General features: G+C 43.9%; 1 protein-coding gene across 1 annotated transcript in view; it reads left to right on the forward strand.

The window, feature by feature from the left end:
* LOC144797641 (uncharacterized) overlaps positions 1–20,811 on the forward strand; it is a 353,681-nt gene that overhangs the window by 324,136 nt on the left and 8,734 nt on the right. Inside the window, exons 57-60 of the mRNA XM_078668345.1 lie at positions 3,716–3,976; positions 7,299–7,559; positions 14,728–15,015; positions 16,948–17,172. Coding sequence (XP_078524471.1) covers positions 3,716–3,976; positions 7,299–7,559; positions 14,728–15,015; positions 16,948–17,172 — 1,035 coding nt within the window. The remainder of the gene's footprint in view (positions 1–3,715; positions 3,977–7,298; positions 7,560–14,727; positions 15,016–16,947; positions 17,173–20,811) is intronic.

Below are 20,811 nucleotides of genomic sequence, written 5' to 3' on the forward strand. Positions count from 1 at the left end.
GACTGGAGTCTCTGGAGCCTATCCATAAGGTAACTTGAGGACTCTAGCAGCAAGGCGTTGCAGTAGTCTAGCCTACTAAGCACGGTGCAGCGCACCACCTCTATCCGAGCAGTGGGCGGTAGCAGGGGCAAGATTTTTCTCAGGAGGCGAATGATGGTCATACAGCTAGCTGCCACCTTTGAGACCTGCGCCTCCAGGGAGAGATCGCTGCTGAACATCACTCCCAGGTTCCGGTCTACCTTCACAGGCTGGACCAAAGTAGAAAAGTCCCTTGGCCAGAAGTTGTTAGGTAGAGAAGATTGTATCCTGGGCCGAGGGCAGTATAACACCTCGGTCTTCCCGGTGTTAAATTGCAGCGAATTGGCTTTCAGCCATTCCGCAGTGGCTCGTATGCAGTTGTGGAATTCCTTCAGGGAGGTAGAATCATTTCCCTCCATGGACAGAATCAGCTGCGTATCATCAGCATAGTTGACAAGTTCGATCTTAAAATATTTGATGAGCGCTATTAAGGGCTTCAAATAGATGTTAAAAAGTATTGGGCTAACTGCCGAGCCTTGAGGGACGCCATGTGAAATGGTAGAGAAGGCGGATTGGAAGGGAGGAAGGGACACAGCTTGTTCCCTACCCTGGAGGAAGGACTCAAACCACCCAAGGGCACTCCCTACAACTCCTACCTCTCGCAGCCTGTCCAGCAAGAAAACCCGCTGTGTTTAGCCTTCAGTCACGCTCTCCATCGATAGGACATGAACTATTTAATAATCCAACACGGAGATGAGGCCAGGTACATCACAGAGTATGTCGGCGAAGACACACACTCCCGTGGCCCGGTTTCCAGCTCACGGCAGCTCTCCTCTCCTCCACTGCCACTCTGCTCCGTGCTCTGCCCTCGTGGCTCTCATGGCTCTTGCGGCTCAGACCAGTGCCGCAGCTCAATCACGGCTCACTCCCGGCTCACTCCCGGCCCCGGCTCAATCCCTGCTCGCGGGTCGCGGGTCGCGGCTCAATCCCGACTCCCCTGTGCTCCGCTTTCAGCAGCTTTCTTTTATATGAAAGGAAACTGCAGTTTGTATGAAAGGGTAAGTGGAGCCAACACAATGCCAGACTTCTACAGCCACAGCTTACAGCCTCGGCGAACACACTGGGAATGAAGAAAGGGGGTTCAGGATAAGCTTGTTTGATATCAAAATAGATACAGAAGATATGTGTGTGCCAATTGGTAGTATGTTACTCTTCATTTATGGCAGATCATGAAATACTTGCCACATAAACCCTTGCACAGACAAGACAGGCATGACAGCACACACCTTGTCCATCCTCCTCCTTTGGTGCATGTATAAACAATTGTGCACCTCCCATTATGCTGTTTGGTGAATCCACACTCCTCTCCTCCATTGATGCCCTCAAGTGTAGAGAGTGGAGGGTCCAGAGCACTTTTCCTTCCCAGGTTGACTTGTATCTCTGATGGGGTCCTGCCACCTGTGCTCTTAGTCTTCTGCGCGTAATATGCAACATAGTCTCTCACCACCTTTTGAGGTTATTCTACTGTTTCTTTGAATCTTCCACATTCCGTGGATAGGATGACACAAAATCCCTGTCTCCATGGTCGCCTTCCATGTAGGTTTCAAGTTAGTTATTAAATATGAAGTGGCACCTCAAACAGTCATGAGTCTTCCTAATCTTCTGTGCCACCTCTTGATCAGAAAGTCTACACTTTCGCTGCCTGCTTGGATCCATTATGTTGCAGTCTGAATGATTTTCTAATATTGAGGTAGTGTACTAAAGGTAGATATAGATGTATCCTGCCTGTTTTGTTCTTTGCTGGAACAAAACAGAACTTCTTGCCTAGTTGGTATCTGATGGTGTGTGGTTAACCACTGCGGTAGTAAAATATGTTGCCTTGGAGTAAACGGGATATTTTGAGTTCAAAAAGATTTATAGCGTAGTGAAGGGACTCGGTGTAAATGTATTGCAGTGTTTTGACCGCGTTGTAAAGGTCGTTTTCCCATCCACAAATACCACACAAACCATCCACCTGACAATGGCCATACTTATCAACCTAAAAGATGAGGATTCACCTTCCAAAACCGTCTGGCCCTAACTTTAAAACTCCAGAATCATAACACCACAGCACAATGGATGAGGCATAACCACTTAAGCAAGATTAAGGGCTAGATGTAGGTAATTCATATTTACCGACTCTTAAATACCGAATTTTACCGATTGGGTATTTAAGAGTCGGTAAATATGAAGGGGGGAGATGTAGGCATTACAGATTCTGTAAATACCGAATCGTTAAGATTCGGTATTTACCGAATCTGTAAATACCGAATCGGTATTGCCCATTGATATATATGGGCCTTGAAGCCCATAGGAATCAATGGGCAATAGCGATTCTGTAATTACAGATTACAGAATCGGTAAATACCGATTTTAGCAAGGGTGCAGGGGGTGTCACTTTGACACCCTCTAGCACCCCAAAGACGGGCATGTGTGCCATGTGGCACACAGACATGCCCTCAGGGCATGTCTGTCTGTCACATGGCTAGGTGTGCATGCACACATGTGCATGCACACCTGGAATCGGTATTTTACCACCCAATTGGATTGGGTGGTAAAATACCGATTCTGTAAGGCCTTAGGGACTCTGAAGAGTCCCACCTACATCTGGCCGTTACCGAATCGGTAAAAATACCGATACGGTATTTTACAGATTCGGTAAATTTACCGAATCTGTAAAATCTGACCCCCTACATCTCAAGATGCCAAATACCGGTCGGAAACGGCCGAATTCGGCCGTTTCCGACCGGTATTTGCCACCTACATCGGGCCCTTAGAGAAGCATCCAGTACCCTTCACACATCTTCACAAACTGAATCAGAGTTTGGTCTACAGTGGAAACTATGACATCCTGTGCAAAGTCAAAGGCCTACCAAAAGTCCTAGGAAGCCTTCCCATTGGCAGAGGAGGTGCTACACAAATGCCAATAACATGGCATCACATAAATAGGTTTGTGTGTTTGACATCATGATCTCAGCAGTCCTGATACTTAGATAGAGCGAAAGCCTTTCTCCAGGAATGAAACCTATGGAGAAGATGTTTGGGCCGAGCATCCCACCACTGATCGTAGAGATGACTTTTGGAGTAAGTCTATCTCACTTTTACTAATTGTTGAAACAACAGCCTTTTCCTGAATTAGTCCTAGGTTCTATTACGAATATATAACATTTTTTTGTAAGCAAGCAGAAAACCAGATGCTGGATCAATGAACTTTCTATTGGTTTAAAAGGCGTTTTTATATATTTATTTAGATTTTTTTTATGCTGAGATGTTTTTTATGGTTTGTGATAAACCGAAATAAACTTATCATTGATTGAGCACCACAGAACTGCTTTTAGTCAATTTTTTCAAACATTGCATATCAAGATTTGAACATTTAAAAAAAGACAGGACACCATGTTGGGGTTCAACTTTAATTGCCTGTGGAACGAAAATATATTAACTAAAGTTATTTGTTTTTAGATATTTTGAGCAAAGCTTCTCTAAAGAAGTTGATATTCTCTTACATATTCAGTCATCTCCCTCAACCTTTAAGTTATGTGTAGGCTTTTGCTATTGGTCTGCCTTGTTGTAGGAAACAACAGTAAGATAGTCGGAAACCATTTTTCGATGACTTAATAGACTAATTATCACTTTCTGTCTGTATTTCTCTCCCTAGGACCATGTGTCCCACAGGATGTACGTTTTGTTCTAGACTGTGAAACTAACATTGCTTCCGTTTTGTGGACGCCAAGTTCCGGTGCCTGGGAGTACCACGTCACAGCAATTGCAACCAATGAACAGGGATCTTCTTGTAACTCCACGGATCCCAGCTGCACTCTGCCTGATTTACAGTGTGGACTTAACTACACCGTGGAGGTGATTGCACAGGATGACACATGTGCTAGTAATTCCAGTTTATCAGTGTTCATCAATACAGGTAAAATATTTAATGAAGTATCACTAAAAATCTTTATTCTTACCGATGTGACAAACACAATGCAGGCCCTCAGGTTGTCAAAGTCTTATGTAAGTTCATCTAAGGCGCTGCACACTGTGTATTTGTCGCTTGAGGAACTTTGACCACAATTATTCTAAATACATGACTTTCAGAGAAGGATAAGTCGTTAAGCACTTCACAATCTGGGGGCGATTTACTGGGAGGGAGCAGGAGAGCGCTATGGGCCAGATGTAGGAGCCAAAATACCGGCCGTTATCGACCGGTATTTAAGAATTGGCATGTAGGGGGCATATTTTACTGATTCAGAAACTTTCAGATGTAGGTGGGACTCTTCAGAGTCCCAAAGGCCCTACAAATTCGGTATTTTACCACCCAATCCAATTTGGTGTTGAAATACCGAATTCAGGTGTGCGTGCACATGTGTGCATGCACACCTAGCCATGTGACAGACAGACATGCCCTTAGGGCATGTCTGTGTGCCACATGGCGCACATGCCTATTTTTGGGGTGCCAGAGGGTGTCAAAGTGACACCCCCTGCACCCTTGCAGAATTCGGTATTTACAGATTCGGTAATTACCGAATGGATTGGTGTCACTACAACGCATGCTTTTACCACGCATGCCTTTACAACGCGGTTTTTACCACGCAGTCCATTACAACGCATAATGCTTTTAGGCGCTGGATAGTGAATTATTTAATTTACTATTCCAACTCCAGTCCCCGTGGATAGCAGGGAAGGTGTTGGATAGTATATTAAATACATTCCCTATCCTAGAGCGCCCCCCAGCGCATTGCGTTGTAATGGTTTGCGTGGTAAAAGTTGCGATGTAATGGTAGTGCGTTGTAAAAAATTCGTTGTAACCGTGCTACACCTTACCGAATGGGTATTTCCCATTGATTCCTATGGGCTTCACAGCCCATAGGAATCAATAGGAAATACCGATTCGGTTTTTACCGAATCAGTAAATACCGAATATTACCGATTCGGTATTTCCACATCTGGAAATACCTACATCTCCCCCCTTCATATTTACCGATTCATAAATACCGAATCGGTAAAATTCGGTATTTATGAATCGGTAAATACAACTTACCTACATCTAGCCCCTAATCTTCAAATATATGTCTCTCTCCTCTAATTTCCCTTGCGCCGGCGCTGATTTCAGCTGCCATGCGCCATGCACACTTCTTAGCGCTGTAGCGCTAGGGTGTGTGCATGAGGGTAGCATAGGTTTTGTACAGGAAGTGTACCCTTCCTGTACAAAATACTATGCTAGACACGATGAAAAGCTTTTCCCACTATGCGTGTTGCACAGTGCAGCACACATGCAAAGTTGGAAAAGGAAAGAGAAATTAAAGCATTTCTCCTTCCTTGCGCCTAGTTGAAAAGGGGGCAGTTTTCTCACGCTAAACCCAATCTACTATTTTTAGTAAATTTGGTTTAGCCTGAGACACCTTGGGTGGTTGTATGGGAATGCCCATGCACCACGCTTGGCACGCCCTCATGGTGCAAAGTAATGTGAAGCAGCGAAATGCGCTGCGTCACATTACTTTTACGCTATTCCAGTGCTAAACAAGTTTAGCGCTGGAAAGTGAATTAGGAAAAAATTATTTTGCTCCATTTTGCATCACTTTTGTGGCACAAACACGGCACAAAATCTTAGTAAATCTCCCCCTCTATGTCGGAGCCTGGATTACCTTAGTAATGTTGCACACTTCGTGGCACTCCTCTAGTTTTCTGATCTAAAATGGCATTAAGATGGAATTAAAGTCTTTTGCTGGCCTAGTAGAAGTGACATTTTTCTACCCCCTTGTAATGAGGAAAATATTTTCCTAGTGGGGGTCGCCAGGGCAGGCTTTAGGGCAGTGCGACTGGTGCAGCCGCACTGGGTTCTGACCTGTGGAGGGGGCGCTGACCTCAAGGGGGGGCACTGTGTTTATTAATAACTTATTATTGGAGAAATGAGAAGCACTTTTGCCAGGTGGTAGTGAGAGAATCCGAGGAGCAGATCAATAGGTGGGAGGGCGCCAAAAATGATTGTCGCACCTATCGCCACCAGTGCTAAAGCCGGCCCGGGGGGCCGCCTAGTGTCACTTTGCTGCTGTTGCCGTCGCATGATGCCTATGCTTGTCTTACTCTAATTCCAGCCATGAAAATCAATGGATTCCACCCTACAAAAGGCAGGGGAAAATGGGAGATAGCTTTTAAAATATACTCCATGTTGCAGAGATGGGATCTGTTGCATGGGTTCTGAGCTCTTTATGTTCTCGATTGGTTTAAATATTGAGAATTAGGTTCGCATTGCAAGTGGCTTGTACAAAAGCATGGTAAAACCTGTTGTTGTGTTACCATAACCATGCCATACTACAGCAATATTACAGAGTGTGTAGCTAGAATGGGGAATACCATCAGAAAGTTTTCCCCAGTCATAATTTCTACCTGTTATTCCCCATTTTGTAGCCAGATTGTCACCTGGATATTCCAGCTGCCTTGAGTGGGTGAAGCACTTGGATTAAAACATGCGAGTCGCAGTATTCCTGCGCATTTACCACACATATTATAATCCCAGTAAGGCTGCTAACTATTAACAGTTCATTCATAATGACATTGTCACAGTTATGAAATTAACTTTTTGGATGGGTAGGTTAATCAAGGGAAAGGTTCAAGAAGAGGGTGCACTCTGTCATACAACCTCAGAAGACATTGCCTCAACAGCTCTTAAACAAAACCTAGTGTGAAATGATTATGGTAAAAGTTGTGAACTTCCTAAACAGAAGAAACCATAAAAACTATTTAATTGGCTGACTAAGCCTAAGATGATGGCCAGTCAGATTTCTGTCCTCTGCTTAAGTGGGTTACAACTTCCTGACAGATGTGCCACTTACCTATAGCTCTTCCTGCCCATGAGTACATCTCGACCTCTCACAAAAAGATCAACCCTTTTCTATTCAACCTTAAAACAAGCATGACTGAATGAATGAACTAAAGTTATATGACCCTGGTACCTAAACCCAAGAATATAGTAGCCGAAACAGATTCTGCAGTGATTCACTAGGTTTTGCTTCCAGGGGTGAGTTGGGACTTAAGAGATATTATTGTCTGATTGTGACGCATTATGAAATCCATTATTGTTCAATTATGTTTGGTATATGCACTGTAAATGAAATCTAGGAATCTCCAACAAACGCTGTTTGCAGTATTTCTAATACTTTGTCTTCCCTGCTCACCCTGTTTTTTTGTTCTTTATTCTGAGTATTTGCTGTATTTTAAAAATAAATGTTAATGCTTCTTCCCTGTAGTACCGTGCACGCCGGAGAACAGTCAGGTGCAAATGGACTGCAGGAACAATAGTGCAGTCTTTACATGGGATCTGAGCAGAGGTGCCCAGACCTACCTGGCCTCCGTGACTGGAGATCACAGCTACGTAGCATCTTGCGACACTGAAGGACGCGACTGCCCCGTCAGTGATCTGATCTGCGGTGCCAACTATATATTTTCTGTTCTTGCCTCGAATGGAATCTGCAACAGCTCGTCCTCAGTTCCTCGGCTTTCTGGATTAGGTACCCCTCTCACCCTCTTTCACAACTTTCATTTCATTTCTGGTGTGGTGTGGTATTGCATATGTGGTGGTCAGGCATATTTTCCAAATAAGCAAGCTAAAATCCTCAGGTTTGAGTCATGAACCTTTTCAGTACTTTCCTGGTGTATCAGGTAGCCTCGCCTCTTGGAACAGGTCACGGTCCAGAGAAATCTTTGGAAACGTGAACTAACTGAATTTTTCATCACAACTCCCTAAACTTGATTCAAAAGTCATAGGTAGATAATTTGGTATACAATACAGCATTGCCTCCAATAATCTTCAGATGTACGTAGCATCTTCCTTCACTTATACTCTCTGCATTCTTTAATTTTTCAGCCTCCCCGAGCCCTCCTTCAAAGTACACTCTTACTCAGACATATTAGGACTAATAATGTACGTTGGAAGCAGTAGGGCAGGACATTGAAATATTGCAAATTCAGCAATTTGCTCAATGGCACCACGGAAATAGCATCAGCAATAGACGTATCCAACTTCATAAATATTTTAACTCAGGTATCAGCTTTTTTAGTCCAACATGTCAGAGCAGGTATGACAATTACTATCACATTAAGGTATCTAATATAGAGACATCACTTTAAAAAAACAAAATAATGAGACATAATTAACTTCTCACTGGCTAGACCGGCACAACGGTGTCCACAGATCAGAATCAGTAATAAGTATAATTATAAACAAGTGCGTTGACATCCTAAAATACTTCAGAAGAGTATGTAATATAATGTTGGCCTCAAAGAAGCCAGAAAACAGTTGTGGCTACTTATCGATTTTCTCTGTGTGCATTGAACAAAGAGGGATAAAAGACAATCAACAAAAGAAAATCAACAATACAGTTTGACCAAAATAATTATTTTAAATCTCCTAAGACAATGTCTGCAGGAGGAAAGCAGTACTGATTTGAACTTAGTTAAGATGAAGTTAGGGATCTGGATTTCCGAACAGATAAATCAGGTTTGTCCTTTTTCCATCTTCTAGGTCTAAGGGCCAGATGTAGGAGGCCATTTACCGACCGGTAACGGCCGATTTTGGCCGTTACTGACCGGTAAATGGGTATTTGTGATGTAGGGGGCCAATTTTACCGATTCGGTAAATTTACCGAATCGGTAAATTTACCGAATTGGTAAAATACAGAATCGGTATTTTTACCGATTCTGGAACTGCCCGATGTAGGTGGGACTCTTCTGAGTCCCAAAGGCCTTACAGATTCGGTATTTTACCACCCAATCCAATTGGGTGGTAAAATACCGAATCCAGGTGTGCATGCACATGTGTGCATGCACACCTATGCCATGTGACTGACAGACAGACGTGCCCTTAGGGCATGTCTGTGTGCCACATGGCACACATGCCTGTATTTGGGGTGCTAGAGGGTGTCAAAGTGACACCCCCTGCACCCTTGCAGGATTCGGTATTTACCGATTCTGTAATTACAGAATCGGTATTTCCCATTGATTCCTATGGGCTTCAAAGCCCATAGGAATCAATGGGAAATACCGATTCTGTAATTACAGAATCGGTGAATACCGATTTTTACAGAATCGGTATTTCAAATACCGATTTCACCTACATCTCCCACCTTCTATTTTACCGATTCATAAATACCGAATCGGTAAAATTCGGTATTTATGAGTCGGTAAAATAGAATTACCTACATCTGTCCCTAAGTTCCTCACAACCACGTGCCACCAAAATCGTATTCTCATTCTTTGGTTGGATAAGATAGTTTTGATCTCCCAAACTTCCCTTTAAGTAAATTACATTTAAACGAATTAGGGAGTTGTTCCTGGAAGGTGCAAAGATAATGAATACCCAGTCACCCTAAGTTAGAGAAGAATCCTGATTTCTGTGGTTTAAGAAAAGGGCTGGCTTCAGGATTAGGGATCTGGGAGAGTGGTGAAAAATGCATCACCAAGAGCGGATCCAATGGGTGGATGTCACCTTTGTCAGTGCTGGGTGTGTGGTCCACTGAGTAAGTCCCTGGGAACACGTATAAAGACAATAGATGGAATAGGTTGCCCTTCATTTTTGACAGTGTCAGCAAGTGTCCAATGGAACAGGCACTCGTTTGTGGAGCTTTAGTAGCAGCCCTTTACATCCAGAGAAAGGCCCAATATCGGGCTTGAGCTAAAATATCGCCTTTAAATAATGAATTCAATTGTGATAGTTATATACACAAACACCACCTTGCTATTTTTGTGAAAGGTAGTTATGGTCCCATACACAAAGGAACATCTACACATTTAGATTTACTGCAAGTACATTTACACTTTTGAGTAACTTTACTACTTTTCTCTAATCACCATTTACAAGTACAAAGTTACTCAAAAAAGTCGACTTACAGGTCTCCAACCCATGAAATAGGGGGTGGAATTAGCAAAAAGAGTCAAATACGATCAAACAATGTTGAGCACAAGATCACCCTCTGCAAAAATGGAATAAGAGGGAACGGGTGCAAAAAGGGCTATAACACGAGACAACGGATGTTCACTGACAGGGTGCACAAATACACTACATTGGTTTGACTGAAATTGTTGTGACATAGAGGAAATCTATTGGCTGAGAACCAACAAAGAATTAAGCCGCCAGACTATTGTATCTGTGAAAAGTGGATAAAATGTTGTAAAGAAACGCCTATATAGAGCTATACACAAAAAGTGTAAAATACAACAATAATGTTACTTCTTGAAGTGACTTTACAATCATATTTGATGTTCCGCACACTTGGTAGAGACTCTGCAGTTGGGGCAAATTTCTAAGTATCTAATGACTTTATATTTAAAACAATATAAGAAGTTACAACATTATTAACAAATTTAAATTGAAAAGTAATAATTTATATTACATCGAATTAAAATAGACTTATATTTTTAAGTTTATTTTAAAAAAAATCCACTAAAGTAAAAATAATATATTTTGTATTGTGTTTTTAAAATGATTTAAAATCATGCCTATAATTCCATAGTGTATACATATTTAAAAGTAGTGTAATTATTTTTAATAAAAGTGTGTTACATTAAATTACATTTATTTATATTTTCAATTAGTTTAAATAATTGATTTCAACATTAGCTTCTAAGGAGTTTTGTTTTAAGTCCCTACATCCATTATTTTCTAGGGAAGGGTGTTGGAGTACAAGTGGTTGGCCATGTGTGGTGCTGGACTTACGTCTGGTCTGAGCTGGGGCACATTTACTACAGTGTTGGTTCTTTTTTGGCTGCAGTAACTATAGAAGGACAGATTGCATACTCTTTTATCAGTGTGTGTTTGTGTCCTTCCTTAAATCCCTCCCTAACTCTCCATAAACACTCCACTTTAGTCATAAATATTACTCATTTTCCAGCCACTCTCCTCTGTCCCATCCAGATTTACTACTAAAATGCACGCTTACATGTGTGGAGATCGCCACAGTCAGGCGGAGATATCCACACATAAAAGGTAGGAGATGCAGAGGCACAGACCTACTTACATAGGTATGTGAATTTTATAATACATTTGTAATGTTACCGTAATACTAATAAATATACTACAAAATGAAGTTTGCAAATCAGCCCTGTAGTTTGCAGTCAAATACCTGCATTTCAGGTCATTTAAATAAACTCAGTTCCCAGAAGAAACAGTTAAATATTGCCTCAAAATAATGACGTCCCCCAATCCCAGATTTTCTTTTCAGCAAATATATGAGTGTCGTCTCCAAATATCAGCTTATCATGTTCATCAGGTGCACTACTATCACACTGACAGATTCTGCCTCACATGCCCACATACTACAAATACAACACCATAAAGCAGAGGACACCGCCATTTGTATCAGGCATTATGATGATAATGCCTGATAGCAAAGCCACAATTGTGCCAAGTGTTTGACAATACACTAGGACCACTTTAATAACAACATTATGGCAGGGATTACCAACATTATGCAGATGGGGACATATTACGCAAGTGCCACCATATTGACAAGGGAATGGCGCAATGTGCCCAGCCACTTTTATGCCGAATGTGGCAATATGCCAGTCAGAGCCATCATTTTCCAAAGCAATGATTACCATAATATCACAGGGGCCATAATATACCAAAGTCGCCACTGTATCAAAGTGAGGAGAGAGAGACACTACACCAAGGCTACAATTATTTCAAGGGGTACCCACTGAAATCCCAGACCTACCAATACCCCTGCAGTGCTCATAATAAGGATTCCGCAGCCCCCATTAGACCAATGAAGGACACAATATACCAGGGTCAGCAAAAGGTCGATTACGGCAACAAGATGCAATGAATACAACTATGCCAAGTGTAGCCACAATATGCCTGTCACTTTCACAAGTATGTTAGGAGTGGCCAATATCATTCCAGAGGAGCACCATGATGACAGGGATGCTGTCAGGGGCCCTGACAGACACACGTTGTTACTTAAATTCACACTGGCAGACATGCATGCCCACAGACATTCTCACTCATACCCACACAAAAACAGTAGCACAAACACACACTCCTATACACACACATACACTTAGATGCACATATGCATACATCACACAACATACACCAGCCTTACCACTGAAAACGTTACCTGAAAAAATCAGCCAGCTGCTAGTCCATTTGTGGTGCCTTCTCCTGGACCAACAGTTCTGCTGCTCATCCCCAGTCATAGCAGGCGATGGGCGGCCTCTCTGGCCCACTAGTGCCAAGCCACCTAGCACAGTGCTGGGCCTCCCCAGGGCTTGAGAGACAGAGAGCTGCAACCTGCTGCTCTCTCTCTCTGCTAAGACCATGTGGCATGCAGCAAGGCCCAGGGGATAAAAGGCACAGTTGGATCAGATGAATAGCGAGATAGAGAGTTGTGTAGTAGGGATAGATGTGGGCAGGACCCACTCAGGTCCTTGCTTTGTCCTCCTCTTGGTAGCTGTGCCTATGAGACTCAAACAGCTTAAGGAGGAGGCAGGGCTGGAAGCTTGGCCCTGGGCAAAGCTGAGAGAGGAGCTCAACGCACTATTTATTTTTAACCTGAGTCTCGTGAAATCTGCTGAATTTAGCAGCAGTAGTGGCAATAAAAGCCCTCAACTTTCATAAGGCACAGTGTCTGTCTTTATGAGTGTCATTGATTTAGCACCGATAAGTCCACCTCCCTTGAAGTTACAAATACCAGGGTAAGCAGGCACTTTGGGGGCGGATTCAGCATAAATTAAAGGTGGAACTCTGAAAAATGAGGAATCATCAGGGAATCGGTTATTAATTTTGCCGCAAAGTTCCAACCATGGATTTCAGCTACATCCAACGTTTGGGTCTCAAAATCTTTAGTTGAAACACAACAAAATCAATGGTGCTCATGCAGAACTCATAAATCCAATGTTACCGATGGGGCAACTACAAGTGCCGTTGGAATTAGGAGGCTACTTATAATGAGGTCCTGGGTGTGTTTTATTTTAAGGGCACATGTACACTGGTCTGAATGGCTACTGCTGACAGTGGGCAATTAAGCAAAGCAGGGTGCTAAACTCCTGCTTTGTTTGGGGCACTGCCCACACACCCATGTGTAGCAACCGCTCCTGCATGAGTATGTCATGTAGAATTAATGGGAAATGGTGGAAAGACTGTTACCCATAAAACTGCAGGAGAAACCTTCTCCATCCCCTTACAATTTAAACTATGGGATGCTCAGTTCCTTTAATTTTAAGAACAGTGCTGGAGATTGAAATGACTCTACCCTATGCCAGTGACGGGGGGGGAGGGGGTGGGGGGGGGGGTAATTAGGACAAATGTCTGGGCAGAGCAGGGTTAAAGGGAAACATAAAAAATGAAACAAAGTCAATGTGTACTTTCTATATCTATTGACCGAAAGATTTACAGTCATAAAATGCATCTTTTCAAAATGGTATCTGTTATGGTTATGTGGCTGGGTGTAAATTTGAATAAAATCTTTTGTGCCCCACATCAGTCCCTATCCAGAGCTGAGCTCCAGGACTCTGAACAGAGGTAAAAAATTGTCACATTTCCTAATTGTTCATCACACACCTAAGCAACCATGCCACGTGCATAAAGTGATGGTATTCAGACATTTATAAACAGACGAATCACTAAGGAATTCTTCTATTAAAGTGAACAGAAGCATTCTAACCTTCCCGCAAAAAACTGCAGGTTTACTTTCTGGAAGGTAGTCTAGGACACAAGTCCAAACAAAGGTGAAACTCATAGTGACAGTGAGCACTATACGTCTTCTTTTAAAGAAACAAGAAAGCCTGAAATATGTATTGCCAGAGAATAAAAAGATGCATTCAGTTCTCCCAAAATCAAACGATTTATAGTGACTATCTTCTTTACTATTGTATCATGTGGGTGTTCAGTAGATCATGCTGTTGAGGTGTGACTAGGGTTATAGTGACTGGTGGTCCTTTACCTTACTTATGTAGAACCCGGGCACCACCACACCAGCACAGCCTCAACCACAACACAACTTTCAACCCTAGCTGATACTCCAGGCCCGCCGGGCTCCAACCAACTGCGCTCAACGCTCCTCTCCAATGGCCCATCCATACAGATATTATGCAACAGTAACACTATTCATGTACTAGGAAACGTACAGTCTAGACTGCGACTGCAGGGGCAACCAGTGCCACGGACCCTAAAACAAGCAAGGAAAAGGAGTCACCATTCCCTGTTTAATAGTAAAAATAAAGATTAAACTGAAGTGCTCGGAGCCTCTCAGTCCCCTGGACACCTGCTGCCTGCTCGTAGTTGCCACCTGAAACACAGGATAGTGTTACTGAATAAAAATCAAAAAACGAAACACGTACAAGCCCAATGTCCACTGATCAACAAAGTAACAAGAGGGGAAACGTTAACCTTTATTTTCCTGCAGTATCCACTTGTTTGCTCCTCACAGATCATACAATTGACTTAGCCTGGCATACCCTTATGGCGGTCTGTGTTTTCGCTTGCTTGCTCTTGTGCGGTTATACTACATTCATTTCGATTGGTTGTTAGTGTGTAAATACTGGTATTAACATTTTTTGTCTCTCAGGTCAATCGACAAGACCCTCTGCCTACAGAAGCATGCTTATGAATTTCTCAGCACTTTGGTTTCATTGAGTGGGTGCCTGGTATAACTGAAATCTGTCTTTTTCCTTCTTCAGTGCCGTGCCCACCCGAGCTAGTGGAGACTTCCATCTACCACCCTGCCATAAAGCCTCAAGAAGTTCAAGTGTCCTGGGGTGAAAGTCACTGCGCCGTGGACTACATGGCCACAGTTCAAGGATCCATCCAAGACAACCCAGAGGCCCTATTCATATTGGATTCCTACTGGACTACATACCCCGACTTTTACATTGCTACGCCCTGCAGCTCTGCCTATAATGTTACGGTCACTGCTAGAAACTCAGCTGGAAGCAGTGACCCATCCATCCCCATCAGTGGCTTCACAGGTACAACATATATTTCATTCCCATTGAGGGCAGAATAAGGGCTTTGCAGCCTGTCCGTAGTCCAGCCTATGGAGGCTTCCGTATTCAAGTGACTGTAGACCTAGCAGTGGCGGCTGGCATGTCCCAAGGGAGATAGAGCAGGCGAGGCATTAAAACAAAAATTAAAGCAACCTACCTGCGAACGCTACAAGACGTCCTCCTCCTCCTTGATGGTCTTCTCTCCTCCAGGCAGGCAATCAGGCAAGCTCCAAACTCCACCAATCCTAGCACTACTCCCAGCATGAAAGCAGTGCTAGGATTGGTGGGAGCAGCCTCACTCGGCGCTCCACAGCTCTCTGAAGGCTTTGGCTTTCTCTAGCCTAGCTGTCTTAAGACAGCTGGCTTACAGAGGTTTAAAGTCTGCATGTGCGGCTGGCCGATGCCAGACGGCTAGACAAAAAGACATCCGCACTTTAATCTGAAAGTGCCCTGCTCGCTCTGCTGCTGTCATTCAGCAGCAGCCCCAGCCCCGTCCTGACCCTCCGCTCTGGACGGGGTGAAGAAAAATAAAATGGTAATGAATTAACTTCATTACCACTTTATTACTCTCTCTGAGGGCATTTCAGTGGGGCGACGCTCCTCCACTCAAATGGAAGAGTACCCCTGAGACCCAGCAGCTCAAATGGATGGCATGCCATTTCCTATACAAATGAAGACTGAAAAAAAGAAACTGAGGAACGTGAAACACATATAACCAAAGAGTAGTTGTTTCCAAAGAGCAAACTTCTGATTGTCTGAAGAGGTGCCTGATTCCTTCCCTACATTCGATATGACATTTCTTGATCTGGGTCAATGATGTTACTAGCTTTTACGGAATGCTCAGTTTCCAGAACTCCTACAGCTCGGGTAACTGGAAATCCCTAGCGCTTAAGAGTTCAGAAGAAAGAGTCAACACTCAAAGTTGATAGAAAATAGAGATAATTTTATTATTTATTACCAATTTTCCTGCCTTCGGTAGGTCAATGCTTTTAATCACTGTGTAGCCCTGAAACGATTACATCTCTTTTATCCATTTGGATAGGCTCATCTAAGAAATATTGAGTTTTCTGATACTCGCAGACGAGCTCCCCAACCAAAATGCTAGAATGCATCAAAGCCTTTTGGCTAAGTTCCCCTTGCAAGCCAGAAAGAACCCCCTACTCTCTGAGAGATGTCACTCCTCCAAGTGGCTTGGACCAATAGTTTCGCATAGGCTTCGCCCTACAATTCCCTTCACTTTGTCTGCTGAGAGGCACAAGAGTAAGTTGCAATGTTGTGTCCCCCGATGTTTGACAGTGTCATCAGTATTGTCCACTGTAAGCTGCTTGCTGTTGCCAGGCCAGCAAGTCGAGTCATGACCTATGACCAGCACAAGGAAGGGCAGCCATTTTGAGAGGCACTGATCAGTCATTTGTGAAGATTCCTTTTAAATTGTGTTCCATTATCAACAAAGTCAGTGATTATTGTTTTATAAGCCATGGGGGGTAAACAACCTTTACAACGCAACTTTTACATCGCAGAGCCTTTACAACGCAACCATTACAACGCAAACTATTACAACGCATTGCTCTGGGGGGCGCTCTAGGATAGGGAATAGGTTAATTTACTATCCAATAACCTTCCCTAGTGTCCACGGGGACTGGAGTTGGAATAGTAAATTAAACTATTCACTATCCAGCACCCCAAAGCACTATGCGTTGTAATGGACTGCGTTGTAATACTTGCGTTGTAAAGGCATGCGATGTAAAAGCATGCGTTGTAATGTCATACATCCGCAGTGGGCCTTCTAGTCCCTGAAGCATTTACAAAACCGTCTTATTTTTAAGAAGAATTGCTATTTATGTGGAGAATAAGATTTGGGGGGATAGGGCAGAAAACAAATCTACTCAACATGTTTAACTTTTTTTCTTCCAGCACCCTGTCCGCCAAAATTAATTGCAGCAAATGTGGACGGCTCTTCACTTCACATTTCTTGGCAGGCATCACTTTTCGCTACAGAGTACAGAGTAACAAATGCAGCCTCAAACAATATACTCTGTAGTACAACCGGCCTCTCTTGTGACGTGCCCCTCACTTCAACAAATTTGGAAATTACGGCCTTAAACCCTTCTGGAGAGAGTCTTCCAACTACCGTACCAGGTAACTGGCTTTGCGAATGGCGCTTCCAGGCGGGGAGAATGTGCATCATGGTGGAAGCGATGTCAGGGTACCGCGCCGTGCTTGCCCTGAATAGTATGATTGTAGGACTGTTTCTAAGACTAGGCCACACAGGCACTCCCTCCATGGTGCCCTTTCCTGTGACTTAAGCGATACCAAAGGGGATGATGGACGGAGCATTTGAGCAAATCAAACACTCACCCCCAGTCAACTGATCTGGGTTTAATCCATCACCATTCTTTAGCTCACTCCACCACCCCAGTTCAGACATGGCCATATGCAAATCAGTCTGACCCTGTGCCTCATGGGAACAGTCCAGCCCGAACTGCCAAGCCATGTCTTCCCTGGACCGGAAGCAAGCATCCTAGGACTGGTTTCGGGTTCATAACCCTCATCAGCCAGGCTATCTTGAATCCAGTGGCAGAGTGAGCAAGGGACCCACGTCTGGGCATACCCTGCCAACTTAGGGCGAACAAAGCGACACCAAAGGGGATAATGGACGCAGCGTTTGAGCAAATCAAACACTCACCCCCAGTCAACTGATCTGGGTTTAATCCATCACCATCATCCCCTTTGGTATCGCTTTCCTGTGACTTGTCACATATCAACTCATTCTTTAGGGGTGTAGTTTTATGGGGGCTCAGAAAATTCTGGGCAACAAAAATGTCCTTCACCTGGGACGTCAAAAATACTTCAAGACTGTCCTAAATAATTGAGCACACAATATTGTTTTACATTCATATAGGCTTTCAACAGTTTCCCCCAATATGTGCCAAAAAAGGACATTTTATTTACCTACATGACACCTCATGGTGGGTGGTCGAATTATATTTTCAATTAAAGTTTTATTGCTCTGCTAACGTAGAGAAAAATAAATATGCATATATTTAATGTATGCAAATGTTCAGAGCATAATATGTTTAGTACCATTGTTTAGTGTGGTTAGGGGGCCATGACTTACAAGACGTGAAGCCCAGAATGGGTAGTGTTGATCCTCGCCTCCCTCAACTCAACAACTGCAATACATTGCATATTATTCTCTGTGCATCTACATGTATGGTATATGCAAATATGTTCTTTAATGTGAATGTGTTATTCACATAATTATTTAAGACTATTCAGACCACAATCTCATTGCATGTGTCCATATCTTGAAATGGGAATGACATAAGATGCAGTTCTACTATGGTTAACAAATGTGACTTGGCACCTAATTATCAATTTCTGAACAAATAACATGTTTTATTGGACCATACATATTTTCATTGGCAAGTCATAATATTTGTGTCTGTATGTAAAACACACACACAGTAAGATATATATATATATATATATATATATATATATATATATATATATATATATATATACACACACACACATATATACAGCTGCGGTCTGCAGTAGGAGTTCCTGCAGGGCGGTGACGTGGGAAGGGGGAGGGGCAGGGTGGGGGGAAGTAATGTATGGATTACGGAGTTTAACAGGTAAGTAAACATATAAATAAATAAAACAAATTTCGTTGCGCACACTGCATCGCATTTGGTGATGCAGTGCGCACCAGATGGTGTGTACAGTTGTGTCAAAGTGTGAGACGTCGACAACGTTTCGATCCCTTTACACAAAATACTGGGATCATCTTCAGGACATGTGAATAGATGCCTGAGACCAATGCCTCTTATTGTATGAAAGACAAAAGCAGAAGAAACGAGGGGAAAACAGAAGACCGGGGAGGAGAGAGAAAAAACAAGGGGGGGTTGTGATGTGCTATGGTGCTAAAATATAATTTTGCTGACCTAACTAAGGATATGTGTTTCTGGCCCTGCTACTCAACATGGTCAGCGACTAGCTGCCGCCTCCCCCCCAAACCGGCACCCAACACCCAGAAACGTGGACACGAGACGTCTTTACTTTTTGGAAGGCGGGCGCTAGTCGCCCGGCCGTATTTATTAAAGTATGAAATTAAAAAAGGTTTTTTAATTGCATGATCAACAATTTATACAAAAATCAGCAGGACATTCGATACAAAATTATTGTCAACAAGTTTGAGAGCCTGACCTTAACAAAACTCTAATACATGTTGTTTCCTAACCGAGTCTAAACATCCTCATCTTGATTTTTGTACATTTCTGGCCATATGGCAGGGTCACTACCGGTGTCAGGTCCTACAAGCTGCGCCTCCCCATGAGACGTGCGCATGCGCAGTGTTACCCCGGGAATTGCCCGGTCTACGCCCTGAACTCCATTTACCCACTGAAGGAGGGCCCTTACTCTGCGCCAGCCGGTGACGTCATGAGTATACGCGCGCGGGGTGGCTACCAGCCTAAGGAAAGCGTGAACTACTCCTACCCGCGCTCCTTTGCTTTGCAGCATCCATTACCTTGCCCCTGGAGTTCTAGGAGTGGCCCGCAGGCCCCTCCCCCTGGGCGGGAACCTCCATAGGATGATGCCCGCCCCCTCAGACCTCAAATATGTGCTCACCGATAATGACCTTACCGCATGCCCCATACCTAATAAATACGACGACCTATGGGAAAAAACTCTAAAGGACAGCTACACTGGCTAATAAATAACAGTATCACCGTACAGCTACAAAGGGAAAAAAGGCCTAAAGACACTTGGCATCAAAGAAACTTCACTTCACACACAGTTTGCTAAAAAGGGGAAAAAATTCCTAAACAAAAGTATCAACAAAATATACCAACAGATCCGTTTCTCCTACCATGTAAAACATGTGGACAGTACCTTCAACAACTTACCATTAAACCAGACATAATGAATGCCACAAGACTTTTGTTCCAAGGGATGGTGGGTGGGAAAACAAAGAAGCCCCGAGCGCGGGGCACACCGTACTGTGAGGGAGCGTCCAGGGACAAGGGGGTCTCCTGGGCGCTCCCCACCTCTTTATTCCCGAGGGGCCAGGCGGGGGGGGCATGCCCCCCCGGCCCGCCCCTCCTGTAGCCCGCCCCCCCTGACCCGGACCTTCTACCTTGTATCCGGGTCAGGGAGGCCGCCGGCCAATCGGTGGTGGGTCGCGCCCCCCAGGGCCCGCCCCCACCACCGAGAGGCAACAATGGGGAAAGGGGGGGCGACGGTCGCCGCGCCGCCATGCGTGCGGGGGGGGCCGAGGGCCCCCCCTTTTCACATGGTCAGCGACTAGCTGCCGCCTCCCCCCCAAACCGGCACCCAACACCCAGAAACGTGGACACGAGACGTCTTTACTTTTTGGAAGGCGGGCGCTAGTCGCCCGGCCGTATTTATTAAAGTATGAAATTAAAAAAGGTTTTTTAATTGCATGATCAACAATTTATACAAAAATCAGCAGGACATTCGATACAAAATTATTGTCAACAAGTTTGAGAGCCTGACCTTAACAAAACTCTAATACATGTTGTTTCCTAACCGAGTCTAAACATCCTCATCTTGATTTTTGTACATTTCTGGCCATATGGCAGGGTCACTACCGGTGTCAGGTCCTACAAGCTGCGCCTCCCCATGAGACGTGCGCATGCGCAGTGTTACCCCGGGAATTGCCCGGTCTACGCCCTGAACTCCATTTACCCACTGAAGGAGGGCCCTTACTCTGCGCCAGCCGGTGACGTCATGAGTATACGCGCGCGG

Source organism: Lissotriton helveticus, chromosome 1_2, assembly GCF_964261635.1.
Source record: "Lissotriton helveticus chromosome 1_2, aLisHel1.1, whole genome shotgun sequence".
In the NCBI taxonomy this organism is placed as follows: Eukaryota; Metazoa; Chordata; class Amphibia; order Caudata; family Salamandridae; genus Lissotriton; species Lissotriton helveticus.